The sequence below is a fragment of the Peromyscus californicus genome, unplaced genomic scaffold, assembly GCF_007827085.1.
Source record: "Peromyscus californicus insignis strain IS unplaced genomic scaffold, ASM782708v3 Scaffold_10__1_contigs__length_136768540, whole genome shotgun sequence".
NCBI classification, from domain to species: domain Eukaryota; kingdom Metazoa; phylum Chordata; class Mammalia; order Rodentia; family Cricetidae; genus Peromyscus; species Peromyscus californicus.
Window position 1 is genome coordinate 23,198,802 of NW_026294391.1, and position 14,179 is coordinate 23,212,980.

The 14,179-nt window shown below is 40.1% G+C and overlaps 1 protein-coding gene across 9 annotated transcripts in view; it reads left to right on the forward strand.

The window, feature by feature from the left end:
• Frmpd4 (FERM and PDZ domain containing 4) overlaps positions 1-14,179 on the forward strand; it is a 931,047-nt gene that overhangs the window by 889,881 nt on the left and 26,987 nt on the right. For all 9 annotated transcript variants that reach the window (XM_052714395.1, XM_052714566.1, XM_052714230.1 and 6 more), the window contains 3 exons: positions 3,737-3,868; positions 6,019-6,138; positions 13,546-13,682. In XM_052714395.1, coding sequence (XP_052570355.1) covers positions 3,737-3,868; positions 6,019-6,138; positions 13,546-13,682 — 389 coding nt within the window. The remainder of the gene's footprint in view (positions 1-3,736; positions 3,869-6,018; positions 6,139-13,545; positions 13,683-14,179) is intronic.

Genomic DNA, 14,179 nt, shown 5'->3' on the forward strand with positions numbered 1-14,179 from the left:
AACCAATTGCTGGAGAATGCCACATAACAAGTTGAAACTGAGGCTTACTTCTCAGGATGGGGTTAAAGGACGAGCCATCATGCAGTCCCATGATTTCTGAGCCATAGGTGAGTTTTACATAATAGGTTTCATAGCAAAGGGTATAGGTTTTCCCCCATGCTTCTTTCCTGGAAAAGAAAAGAGCATATTCTCCTCTTCTTTTATTGTACAAAAGTATGTTCAGAAATTGATTGCTCCCTAATGTCTCATCAGCCTAAAATAGGCTTTCTTCAAATGGCACAGTCAGAAAGATTTTATGGAGGTAAAAATGTACCTAGTGATGATCTGTACCATAATCTAGCAAAAGACTATCAAGTCTGTGTTTAAAATGTCTATCAATAGTCAACCATTAATTCTCTGTGTTTGAAAGGACTCAGAGTAGATCTCACCTATGCAAACAGTTCTACACAGCTCACTTGCTGTGCATTCTTATTGTCATAATATCAGCAAGCAGCTGGGTTTAAATTGCCTTAAATACATGGTGATTCAGTAGGCAGTAGAAGGAACAATATTAGTAGATGGATGTAGGAGCACCAAGTCATCCTTAATTGCTCCAGATGAAATACTAGTTCCCTTCATATATACTTTGAAATGGTGATGGCTGATAAAAATCTTTTTCCTTTTTTCCTATTCAATACCAATGTATGACGAGAGGATAGTTGATCTAATAATCAAGTAAGAGGGGGGTCGGCAAATTCTTTCTGGAAAGAAGAAGAGAGTAACCATTTTGGGCTTTGGGGCCATCTGTTATCTGTAGGAACTATTGGATTATTTTGTTGCACCAGGAAAACAGCCACAGAGAGGCATTGGGAGGGCCTCAGGACTACCTTTTAGGTGAATAGTCTTCTTGAGAAGACCTAGATCTCAAATATTTTTCCTCTCACATTCTAGTTCATTATAGCAGAGGGTGAGAAGAGAAGCTGGATTCAACAAGGGAATCAGCCCATAGGACAGCTTCCAGAGTCCCCTCCCTATGGACACCTACAGGCAGTGTTATAGTCTCCCAGGAATGATGTAACAATATACACAGAGTATTACTAAGAAAACTCCCCTTTGTCTTGATGTCCATAGATTTTATTGGAGACTGGTCACATAGACACAGCTGACCAACTGCATGGCTGGACTTAGTGCCTTGCCCCTCTAGAGGTCAAATTGATGTTGCACGGCCCAAGATTATTTGTGGGCTCCTAATAGCAAAGACTGTCTGCTATGGACCAGAGCTTTAACAACAGCATAATGACTCCTGCCAAGCAGACCACTGAAGAGCTAAGAGGTCCATCCCAAGAGTGACACATCAGAGCCACATCTCTCTTTAGGCAATGCTGATTCTTTCCTGCATACACTTTGTGTGAGCAAATGAGGATGGCCAGTTGGACCTATGGGCAATTGTTTGCAGACCCTAGAACCCATGCACAAAAGTACACTACTATGAATCTCTCTGCTCTTATGGACTTATTCTGTGTTCTCAACTGCTCAGTTCCTTGCTACACCTTGTTACACCTTCTATCTCACTTGAAGACATATGCTAAGACCTGAGTCCATTTCTTACCAGAAACCAGTCTAACTGAAAAGAAGTTCTATTGTTCATTCCTTCTGGCTTCTTTATTGTAGCAAAGTCACACTAGACCGAGTTTGGTTTCCTGGTGGATTACAGGTGACAATGAGGAAACTAAGAGCTGTGCAAAGAGTTCACATCAAATTCAAGATACCTTGTCTTGTACCTAGCAGCCTGATTAGCACAACAGACATTGGCTGTCGAGCGTCAAATAGAAATCGTTCAGTGATGAAAGGAAGGTGACAGCTGCTGGATGCAATTTGCCAAAACTCTTGTTACAGAGTTAGAATAGGGAGCAACTACTGAGGTCATTTTCCACCGCCCCCCCCCCCACCCGCCGCACTGATTTACAAAAAATGTCACATAGAGTTCATGGAGCCACAAAAAACCTGGATTATGTTTCTCTTTCCTCAATTTCATGCAAAAAATATATATAAAGCAGGAAATGTTTTAGATCACATTCAACACAACCAAGGAATTTTGGTTGAACAATTATTCTTTGGAGAGGCATGGAGTTGGCTTTTGTGGATTTTGTCTTAATAAAGCCTGAAGGAATGGCAAAAGGGCAGAAAGTAGACTCAAATAGCAAAAGAGTCCATCAAAACCCAACTTTATATATGGGAAGGTTTCTCTACCTTAACAACCCAACTATTATGGCTTTGGAATAGACGATTCTTTGCCAGGGCTGTCCTGTGCATTGTTAGGACACTGACCAGCATCCGCACTCTCTACCCACCCAATACCAGTGACATCCCTAACCCTGCTGTGACAACCAAAGGATGTCTCCCAAAATGTCCAAATGTGGCTATAGGAAACCATGTCCTCCCATTGAGAAGCCCTGTTCTACAGGACTTGGGGCACTTGACTAAAAATTACCTTGAAGATGGATCCTTTACTAGTTTCAAATCTATGAACAAATGAAAGGCTGAGGAGACTAGCTGTGCCTTGTAGTATATCCTCTATTTGTGTACTCAACACTTTCTGACTATAAATGTTTAATCCTATCAAAGATTGCAGACATAGCTTGCTCATTTTATCTTCCCCAGGGATGTAAAATAAACATATACTGTTGTGGTGGTGCTCTCTGTGTAAATGACATTATAATAAATGCTTTGTAAGTACGAACTCATTTGATTCCTATATCAATTCCAAGACAGGCATTATTATCACTTTCAATTTACAGGTAGGGAAACTGAGATACTTAGAGGTTGAATAACTACCCAGCACTGTGAAGTTTAGAAGCATGAGGACTGGAATTAGAAACCAGACTGTCTCAGGAGATTCACCACTACCATGGTGCTCTTTCAGAACAGGCTAGGGCCTGTATACTATTGGGGGGCAGGACTAAAATGATGAATATTTCAGGCCTCACAGGATCAACTCTGTTCATGCAGTGTATGAACAATAAGGCAACCATGGACAACAAATGGTTTGACTCTGTCCCAATAAAACTTTATTTACAAATATGGGTGGTGGTCTAGATTTAGCATGCAGGCTATACTTTACCAGTCCCTGGGGTAGAACACTTTCAGAGCTGTTTTAACTGTTTTCTCATTTAGAAAAGAGGAGATTGAAACTAGCCCTCCCTCTGTTAAAAACCTTTCTAATTTAGAACCTCGCACAGGGGCTACAGAGATTGTTCAGTAGTTAAGAGCACTGGCTGCTCTTCTAGAGGACTTGGCTTTGATTCCTAGTACCCACATGGTGGCTCACAACTGCCTATAACTTCATTTCCAGGGATGTGATGCACTCTTCTAGCCTCTCTGGGCACCAAGCATGCAAGGGCTACACAGCATGTATGCAGGAAAAACACCCATGCACACTGTTTGTTTGTTTGTTTTTTTTTAAAAAAAAAAAAAAAGAACCTTCTATGATCACCAAACTCTTCTTCCAGCTGTTTACCTTATCTCTCAGACTTGAACTCCATAGAAAGTTTCAGTGGTGGTGGAAACCAGAAAGGGCCTCAATTCTGTGCTTTTTCACTCTTAACACCATTAGATTTCAGTACCAATGGACAGTATTCCATTACAGAATGTAAAGCCTAAATAGATATACCAGTTTCTGGTCATGGTAGTCTGTTAAAAAAAATAAAAAGGGACAGTGTTGATTTTGATCTCTTCATGTCACTGTTTGCTCTGTAAGGATGTCATCTTAACCCTGCAAGAGAAGCTGTCTATCAAAGGCATTGAGCACTTCTCTCTCATGCTGGAGCAGAGGACCGAAGGGGCCGGGACCAAGCTACTGTTGCTTCATGAACAGGAGACACTCACTCAGGTCTGTGAAGTAAGCCCAAAATGATGCTGCTGGTGGAAGCAGAGCCTGTGCTATCTCCAAATGCCCTCCCTCCAGTCCTCTCCCTATAGCTTTTCTACCCCGCCCAGGTCCTCCCTGAAGGAAGCACTACCTTCATAATGCACTTGACACCTCAAAGCAATAGCCCCCTTTTTGCCAATCTGCTGCAGACCTTCCAGATCTGTCATTCAAAGGCCAGGCGGATACTGGAATGTAGCTCTGCAGAGTGACATTTTCTGTTACTGCAATGCTTCTTTTGATCTCTAGTCTCTTCAAAATCATTAAACACAAAATTGTTCCTAAGGGTATGTAAATGAACCAAAGTCATCCAGAACTGAAGACAACATAGATGACTTTGACTATTTTTGGAAGCCTTCAACCACTGCCCCAGTCCTACCCACTAGGAATATGTGATCTACCGATGTGTCCCAATTCCTGGTTCCAAAGATGCTACCCCCATCTGTTCTCTGGGTTGACAAGCCGACTTCTTACTGCTGCATCCAACATACCACCACCACTTGTCTCAACTTTAAACAAGCTGAGCATCTTGTTTGAATATCTAAGTATCTGCAACGTCTTCTTGCATAGGAAAGTTCAGTGAAGAGATAACCCTAGAAAGAGGGTGTGGCGGGGGACATCATCAGCTGAAGCAGCAAGATAGCACCAAGGGCATGGAAGGACATGCTAAAGTGCTTCTAACTTGATACGTAATGAAAAGCTAGTATTTGGGAGCGGGGTGGAGGGATGGCCAGCAGTTAAGAACATGTTCTGCTCTTCTAGAGAACCTGAGTTCAATTCCCAGAACCCACATCAGGTCGCTCACAACTGCCTAGAACTTCAACTCCAGGAGATCTGACACCTCTGGCCTCTTCAGGGACCTGCACTCACATGTACATATGTAACTAAAACTGAAAATAATTCTTTAAACAAAAATCAAAACCTAACACTGCACACATCAATTACCTCAAATAGTCCTATTCTTTTAACAGAATCCAACAGGATATAATGGATTAGGAAAGTTACAATGAATATTGATTGCCATTTCTTTATCTAATCTTGACCTATGATTTCAATCAGATTTAAATCTACATAGCTTTATTTAAAGTCACTTGTAAAATAACCCATGACAAAGCACTCTTAGAAATAGATGGCTTCTTTTATGTATTGTCATAAGGGAAGCATCACTTATGTTCACAACTCCTCAAGTGAAAACTCAGTGTGTATCCATGTTCCCCTGGAAATAGAACCTTAGCCAAACGCTTGAATGTGTGGAAGTTCCCTGAGAGATCATGATCAAAACTGGGAGGAGATGGAAAATGGGAATATGGCAAATTGGGAGTCAATAGAAATGTCTCATTAAGCCCTTTCCACCATGTGACCTGGAGCCCCATCCTACTAGAAAGCTCCAAGTGGCAGCATAGAACACTTGTCAATGGTTCCTCATCTGGAGTGTGCTGAGCAATCAGTTGGCCTGTCATTGATAGTGGGCTATGCCTGATGACTCCTCAAATTCCCTGATCCATCCAACGGTCACAGGTACATGTCATAAATAACCTTTTAGCCTGTGGCAGTAAGTGGTAGAGTGATGTGGGCAGCCCACCAGTTCCTGAATCTAATGGGAGTCCCACAACTTTCCCTTTCCCTTTCCAGTTCTGCTCAAACTTCTGCCTACTGCATGGACCTTGTGGGGAAGCGTTATGGTGATTTAGGTGAACAAAGATTAAAAACTTTTTGTGATGCTCTATATCCAAAACCTAATAAAATGGGTTAAATATCCTGAAAAAAAAAGGCAGCTACATACTTTTGAACCATGCAGGATAATGAAACCATTAGTCTCAGAGCAGGATAAGAATTGGTATGATATTGCTGTGTGTCTAAACTCCTGTTGTCTTCTCTCCTTTCCTGTGCTGCCTTCTCTTTCTTTTCCCAGTCTCTCCTTTGAACATTCCCATAACAAGTCTGTTATGTACAAACCCTGACCCCCAAGTCTGCACCTGGGGACCCCAGCCTCACACAAAAGCCAATTTGAAGATTGTGTTAATGTAGAAAGAAAGGGGATTTTGATTCTGTGGCTCTCAGCCCTTTCTCAGTCAGCACCAAGAAGTTCTTAAATGATGTGTTTGGTTATCCAGGTGACACAGAGGCCTAGCTCCCATAAGATGAGGTGTCTTTTCCGGATCAGTTTTGTCCCAAAGGATCCCATTGACCTGTTAAGGAGAGATCCAGTCGCTTTTGAGTATCTCTATGTTCAGGTAGGTAAAAATTTAGATTGTTCTATATGAATGTTGAGGTGAACATAAAGTGACCTCTTCATTGCTGTTCTTCCTATCACCCACCCAAAGCTCAGTGAAACATAAAATAAGTGTGTGATGCTCTTTACATTTCTATGTTTGGTTTTGACATAACTTTATACTCCCATAAAGGTGTCAAGAATAGTAATCTATACCCTCCATCTAGATTCATTGTTAGTATTATCTCAAGTGTAATTTATATTTAATGCAGGTACATATTCCTTTTCTCTTTCATCACAGAAATTCACACACACAAACATATTTTTTCTACAGCACATGAAAGCTAATTGCCAGAATCATGTATTATTTTTATATTAAATGTGCCATGTATTTTCCAATATAAATTATATATTACATATTTTCTTATATAAATTCTGTTCAATAAACAAAATCAGGAAATAGGATATCGATGTATGTCCCTTGTCTCATCTTTGTTCTTCATCCTAGTGATGCCTGTTGTCCCCCAAATGTCCTTTATGCCATCATTTTTTTCTAGAATAGAATTTACTGTGGAATCTAATTTTGCATGTAGTTTGGTTGTCATGTTTCTTTAGTGTCCTTACATCGGGTCCATCCCTTATCCTCCCTTGACTTCTGTAACATCGAGTTTGGAGAAGTACTAATCAGACATTTTATAGAAATCTGGCCATTTGTGGTTCTCTAGTATTTTCTCATGATTACATTGAAGTTAGGGATTTGCAAAGAATGACGTAAGTGGCTGTGTCCTTCTCAGTGCAGCACACGAGGAGCCACCTGGCGCCACTTTATCCCCTTCATTGTGAGGCTAATGTTGACTCTTACGTGGATAGGATCCTTGTAAAAATTAATGACTTTTCTTTGATAATGAATAAGAAATTTGCGGCAAGTCACTTTGTGACTTTTATCATCTTATATTTCATCAAATTATCACCCACTAATTTTTATTCATAGTATTAATTGGTGATTCTTATTTTAATCTATTGTTATCATGATGAGTTAAAATAATATGCCTAATCTCATTATGTCTTCTTTGTTGATCAGTTGGTATACTATAAAAGTTTTTCGTTCTCTGTATGTTTATTCATTCATTTTCATGCTTAAATTTCTCTGAGACATCGTGATAATGATTAATATTGGAATTAATAATTTTCAAAATTTTAAGATTCTAAGAGAGATATATCTTCTCTAGATGGTCCAGCTTATTATTATTCACACACACACACACACACACACACACACACACACACACACACACACAAAATGAAACTTCCAGGAGTGAGTATCTGGGACAATTCATCTAAGAGGAAATTATTGGTATAGATATATATAAATAAGTTTATGTGATTCAATATTTAGATGTTCCTATACTTTTATGAATCCATCCTATTGTTCTCACTTAAATTTTCCAATGCAATTAAAGTAAACACTAATAATCTATTTGTTGGGTCTGGACAAATGGCTCAGCAGTTAATAGTATTGAATATTCTTCTGAAGGATCAGAATTTGATTCCCAGCATCCATATGGCAGCTAACAACCACCTGTAACTCCAGTTCCAAGGGATCTAATGACCTCTGCTGGCCTCTATGTATGCTGAATGCATGTGGTATATAGACATATATTTAGACAAAATGCCCATACACATAAAAAGAAAAAGAAAATCTCAAAAAGGATCTATTTGTTTAATGTGTAGTACACAGTAATAGAATCACTCCAAGTGTCTGTAAGCATGTCTTTTACCTTCACATACACAAAAGAAGGAGAAAAACTGAGCTAAGAAAGTAGGTATCAGGTGAAAGAAAGATAAAAACATGATAGATGTGGCAAATTAGGTATGTTGACATCAAGTAGCAATAAACTCAAGAGATCAGAAATGAAGTCAGAGAGGAAAAGAAGCAGAATATGCAAGCAGAATATACATTCTAGTATGTAGGGATCCTCAGAAAAGAGCCCAGTAATTTTCTCCACCTCTGTGGTCTTTGAACAAGATTTTTTTTTTAGCTCAAGAGGTTGATTAATGTTCATGAAGATAGCTCTGCATCTCCAAGATAAGTCTAATCCTTTCAGTATATACACCCTGTTTATAAAAAATAATTTAAATGTATATTGCATTTCCAACCTAAACAGTGAGACTATTGTCTTCCGGGTTTTCTCAATGTTAAATATAGGTCATATGCACCCCTGATTTGGCAACAATGTCTTCTGTTTCTCCAGTAGGCCAGGAAACCCAGCCAACTATGACTGCATGAAACAAAGAGTTTGATTCTAAGCTTATTGGTTACTGCATCTTCCCCATACTCCTGCTGAGCATCACTCAGAGGTTAGGTCACCTCCAATAAGACCATGTACTACAATTATTAGCTAGTTAGTCCAAATGAATAGCTCCAGGTACCTGTTAGTATAAAACTGTAGACAGTGAAATACAGGTACGGGCTGTTCTCTATAATTACATTCTCATTTTGGTAACAGGATGGTGCTTTCAAACCATTCGGCTTCTGTTTAAACCCTGCAAGAAGTCCATTGCCTTTGTAAAGAGGAAAACACATGGCTGTGCTTGTCTTGGGGAAGGGAGACAAGAAGTACCTCTAAAGCTCATTATGTTTTGTTTAAGGCATACCTGCTCAAATCAAATGCATGGAGCATTTTCTCATTTGAAAGACATCTTTTATACTAGAGGACTGGACTCAAAATAAGACAACCTTTCTGGAGAGCTTGCCTGGGGACTGGAAGAAAAAAGACTGATGATGTTTCCATTTTCCTGCCTTGGCTTTCATGTGGGTGGTAGATTATGTACGTCTTAAAGGAATAGGCAGCAGGGGAGATGGATAACCATATACTATGGGCGATGGAGACTAAAATCAAGTGACTATCATCTTATATTTCCCCCTCAGAGAATAGGAAATGAACGTTTTTTTGCCTCAGACTCTACTTGGAAATGACTGTATCACAGAATGTGTAGTGCGTTTAAAATAACACATCTGTCTACTAGAAGTCATTGGGTCTCCCGTGTGTCTGTGTTGATTTTTAAGCTACTACAAAGATGCAATGAAATTGCCTGGAGAACAGAAGAGGAAACAGAAGCCACACATAGCACTTTACAAAACCAAAATCAATTTAACTGAGCAGGCTCCTAATGAGAGCAGTCACCATTGGCCAGATGAAGCATGAAGATGCAAACAGATTTCAGTAGTGATAATATATATTCATCTCTGAGTCATTAATAGCCCATGAGGTCTTTTACAGATTTTAGCATATATATTAACAGTAAACTCTAATAATCTAGACTGTTTTAATTTGTAATAATATGCTTGCTGATGTTTGCCCTGTCCACTCTCTATTCAGAAAAAGTTATTTATACCAATTAATAAACAGGATATAATCCATGAGCCACCAAAAATCTTTTTAAACAAGATAATAGCATTGCTTTCCTTTTAAGCATATATTAATTACAAATGAACTTTTTATAGGCCTACAATGGGGCCTGTTAGGACCTCTACTTAGCAAAATGGTTGCTACTATTCACTTGTGAGACTGTATTTTAAGTAATAGATTTAAGAGTAATAAAAGGATGATTAATTTCTCTCTTTATCTCTCTCTAATACACACACACACACACACACACACTGCACACTAACTCTCCAGGGTCATTCTTAACTAATTATATAATAATTAAGTGATTAATTGCCTTGTCAAAAGATTTACTCAGAAGTCTGGTTAAATGCAAGTGTCTCAGTTACTGTTCTATTGCTGTGATGAAACACCATAACCAAGAAAACTTTTTTCAAAACATTTATTGGGGCTTGCTTATATTTTCAGTGAATTCATGCTATCATGGTGTGGTGCATGGTGGCAGGCAGGTAGACATTTTGTTGGAGCAGCAGCTGAAAGTTTATATCCTGATCCACAATCACAAAGCAGAGAGAGATAACTGAGAATGTCATGGGCTTTTGAAACTTCAAAGCCCACCCCAATGATACACACCTACCCTAACATGGCTACATCTCCTAATCCTCCCTAAATAGTTCCACTGACTGGAGATCAAACATTCAAATATATGAGCCTATAGGGGCCATTCTTATTCAAACCACCACAGCAAGGTACAACAGGAATGGAAAAAATGGTTCAGGCCAGAGTTCTTAGAAAAAGTAACAATAATGGCTTATGTTTATATAACACATTCCATTTATGAATTAACCACCTTAGAGCTATCACAGGAACATTGCAATTTAGTTAGCTCTCAAGTTAGCTGTTTTTCAGAGTTCACCTATTTTTAGATAAGAAAACTAACATGTCATGGCTAAAGAAAATGTAATGATAGTTGACAGAGCCTACCATCAAACCTGGGCTTTTATACACACACACACACACACACACACACACACACACACACACACACACACACACACACTTCTGTTTTTAATCTAGGGCTAGGGCAAAAGCTCAGTCCATAAAGAACAGAAAGACATGAGTTTGGTCCCCAGAGCCCACATTAAGCAAAAAGTAAGACGTGGCAGCACACACTTGCAATCTCAGCATTAGGGAAGTAAAGACAGGCAAATCCTGGATGATTGCCAGCCAGCTAGCCTAGCCTAGGAATTTACCTAGCCTTGGTAAATTCCAGGCCAGTGAGAAATCCTGTCTAAATATAAAAATATAATAATAAAAAGGTGGATGGCTCTTGAGGTAGAGCATCCAAAGTTGTCCTTTGACCTAATACACATGGGCACACATATGCCTGTGCACCCATACATACATGTGCATCTAAGCATGTGAGCATACACAAACACACACCACATTCTGGGCTTCCAGTTCTCTTACAGGACTGTATAAAACAACCTTATCTAGGCTGTTAACACGTTGGAGCCAAGATTGACTGCCTCAAGCACTTAGGCACGATTGTGAAAACCAAAATAAACAAAACAAAGTGGCAGCTTTAAATTGTTTTTGAGGGTATGTCCCAACCATGCTAGGTCTTGTTTCTTGACAGACACATTTCAGATACGAGCTGCTGTGTGTTCCAGGAAGCATCAAGATTTTTCAGGGAAACAAAGGTGAAAGACCTTATTAGGGATGGATTGGGAGGACAATTGGACTCAGCAATGAAGCAGTGGACTGAGAAATATGCATCCATTGTATGTAGAGACAAAGCATAAGATGTGCTAAATATGCAGTGTTTAAATATTACATACATGGTCCTAACTTCATAAAATCAGTATATGAGGTGATTACTAACATGCTTCTTTTAGAAAGGAAGTAAAAATAATTGCAGCATGTGTTTCCTTTTGATGTCTACTTGAGACAAGGCAAAAAATGCAATAAGGATGCAGGAGAGGGGATATGTTTTTCTCTTACTAGAACCCAGTTTTCAAAGTAAAACTAAGTTAGCACACATATAGAATCTGCTTACATAGTCTGCATGTTCCGTCTACTTCCCCCCTTTGCTCCTAACAAGAGAAAGGAATACATTACTCAAGTCTGGTCACATGGGACCTTAGCATTTTGTAACACATGCTCAGCCAGTTTCATTGATTGTGATGCAGTCTGGTGATTTTGCCCAGGCTAGTCTTGAATTTGCAGTTCACTGTGATGATCTGAATGAAAATGGCCCACATAGGCTCATGTATTTAAATGCTTGGTCCCCTGTAGTGGTATTGTGTTCCCCAAAATATTGTGCACCCTAATAAATTATCTGGGGTCAGAGAACAGAACAGCCACTAGATACAGAGGCTAGAAAATGGTGGCACTCCCGCCTTTAATCCTAGCATTCCAGAGGCAGAAATCCCTCTGGATCTCTGTGAGATCAAGGCCACATTGGAAACAGCCAGGCATGGTGATACACACCTTTAATGCCAGAAAGTGAGCCTTTAATCCCAGGAAGTGAGGGCAGAAAGCAGAAAGGTATATAAAGAGTGAAAACCAGGAACTAGGCTGGTTAAACATTCAGGCTTTCGAGAAGCAGTTCAGCTGAGATCCATTTGGATGAGGACTCAGAGGCATCCTGAGAAAACAGGATGAACTGAGGAATTGGTAAGGTGAGGTGGCTGTGGCTTGTTCTGCTTCTCTGATCTTCCAGCGTTCACCCCAACAACTGGCTCCAGGTTTGTTTTTATTAATAAGTCCCTTTAAGATTCCTGCAACAGTCCCCAGTTGGTGGAACTGTTTGGCAGGACTAGGAGGTGTGGACGTGTTGGAGGAGGTGTGACATTGGAGGTGGGCTTTCAGGTTTCAAAAGCCCTCATTCCTAGTTAGCTCTCTGCCTCCTTTTGAATAAGTGTGCTCAACTACTGCTCCAGCACCATGCCTGCCTGCCTGCTGACATGCTCCAGGCTATGATGGTCATGCACTCACCCTCTGAACTGTAAGCCCCCAGTAAACTCTCCATTCTATAAGTTGCCTTGTTCATGATACTTAGAACAGCAATAGAAAAGCTAAGACATCCACCCATCCTAGCCTCACCAGTAGCTGAAACTATAGGGTGTAGCACCATACGTGGCCGACATTTTGACCCTAGCCACAAATTCTGTGAACTAAACAAACTGATTCCAAGAGATGTGAAATAACTCCCACATAATCACACATTTGAAATGGGAGGGCTGTAGACATTGAAATGAATGGAAGGTTTTAATAACTAGCCTTACAGCATACACCAATGTCCTGCGATAAAGCACACCTCTTATAATCCTCAAGCAGCTCTAGTGAAGTAGTTCCTATGAGCCCCACTCACAGATGAATAAACCGAGGGCAAGAGTTCAAATAAATGGTAAGATTTCAAATGTGATCGCTTTTGTTGGCAAAGCCAGGACTTTGATACTGGCAAACCCCCAGTAGCACACAAAGTAAGAATAAGAAGAACATAAATAAATGTTTTAAAGTGTGCTTACAGCTTCCAAGCACAGCTCAACTATTTTAGTCCTCACAACACCCTGCTGTTAGAGAACACTATCACTCCATTTTAGAGAAAGGAAAAGTGAGGCACCATCAAGTTAGGAACTTGCCCAAGGCCACACCTTAGGTGAAATGAATGAAGTTTGTAAGCCAGGATTCCAAGTCCAGCAGCAAAAACTGCATTCCTCCACAATGCTTCTGTCTTCAGCTGCAGCACCTGTGTTTGGCAATTCCATCCCTAAATTCCTAATTATTTTTTACAAAAAGCTAAATATTTAAATAACAGCTTGTCGATGGCTGTTAAATGTTTTGTGTGGTCTATGTTTGTGAAATTAAATACTGACGCGGCTCCAAGCAGCACGGTGGAGATGTTTCCACATTTAGCCTCAGTGCCTTAGAAGTGAAGGTTGAAACACTGGGGGAATGCGTGTCACCTGCTCCTCTAAAGGGGAGCACGAGACAGCCCATCCTCTGATGAACTGCGCCCTCTGCTGGTCTCTTCACAGAGTTGTAACGACGTTGTTCAGGAGCGATTTGGACCCGAGCTGAAATACGACATTGCCTTGCGGCTGGCCGCGTTACAAATGTACATCGCCACTGTCACCACCAAACAGACGCAGAAAATCTCCCTCAAATACATTGAGTAAGTGTTCACACTTAATGCAGTGAGATGCTGTGGGGTTTTCTTTGCTTTTTTGTATCTGTTTGCGGAGTTCATCTTGCTTGTGGTCTACTATTTAAAAACTAGTGGCAAAATATACAAATATTTTGTCTTTTATAATAGAAAAGATCCATTTCTCACTTTATCCACCTTTAGAAAATTGCAGGCAAGGTGAAAGTAAATTTTTTAATGAAAGTAAGCCCCAGAATGATGGCTCACTCCTGCCATCCCATCAACTTTAGCAATAGAGCATACTGAGACAGAAGTATGGGTACAAGACCAATTGAGACCACATAACAAGATTTTGTCCCCAAAACACCAAGATGAACAAACAGCAGAGCCTGGTGGTACAGGCCAGAAATTTTAACTACTCATGAAGCGGAGGCAGGAGAATCCCAAGTTCTAGTGCTACAGACTAAGTGCAAGGCGAAGCTGAGCAACTTCCTGAGATCCCATCTCAGAATGAGGAAAAAATTAGT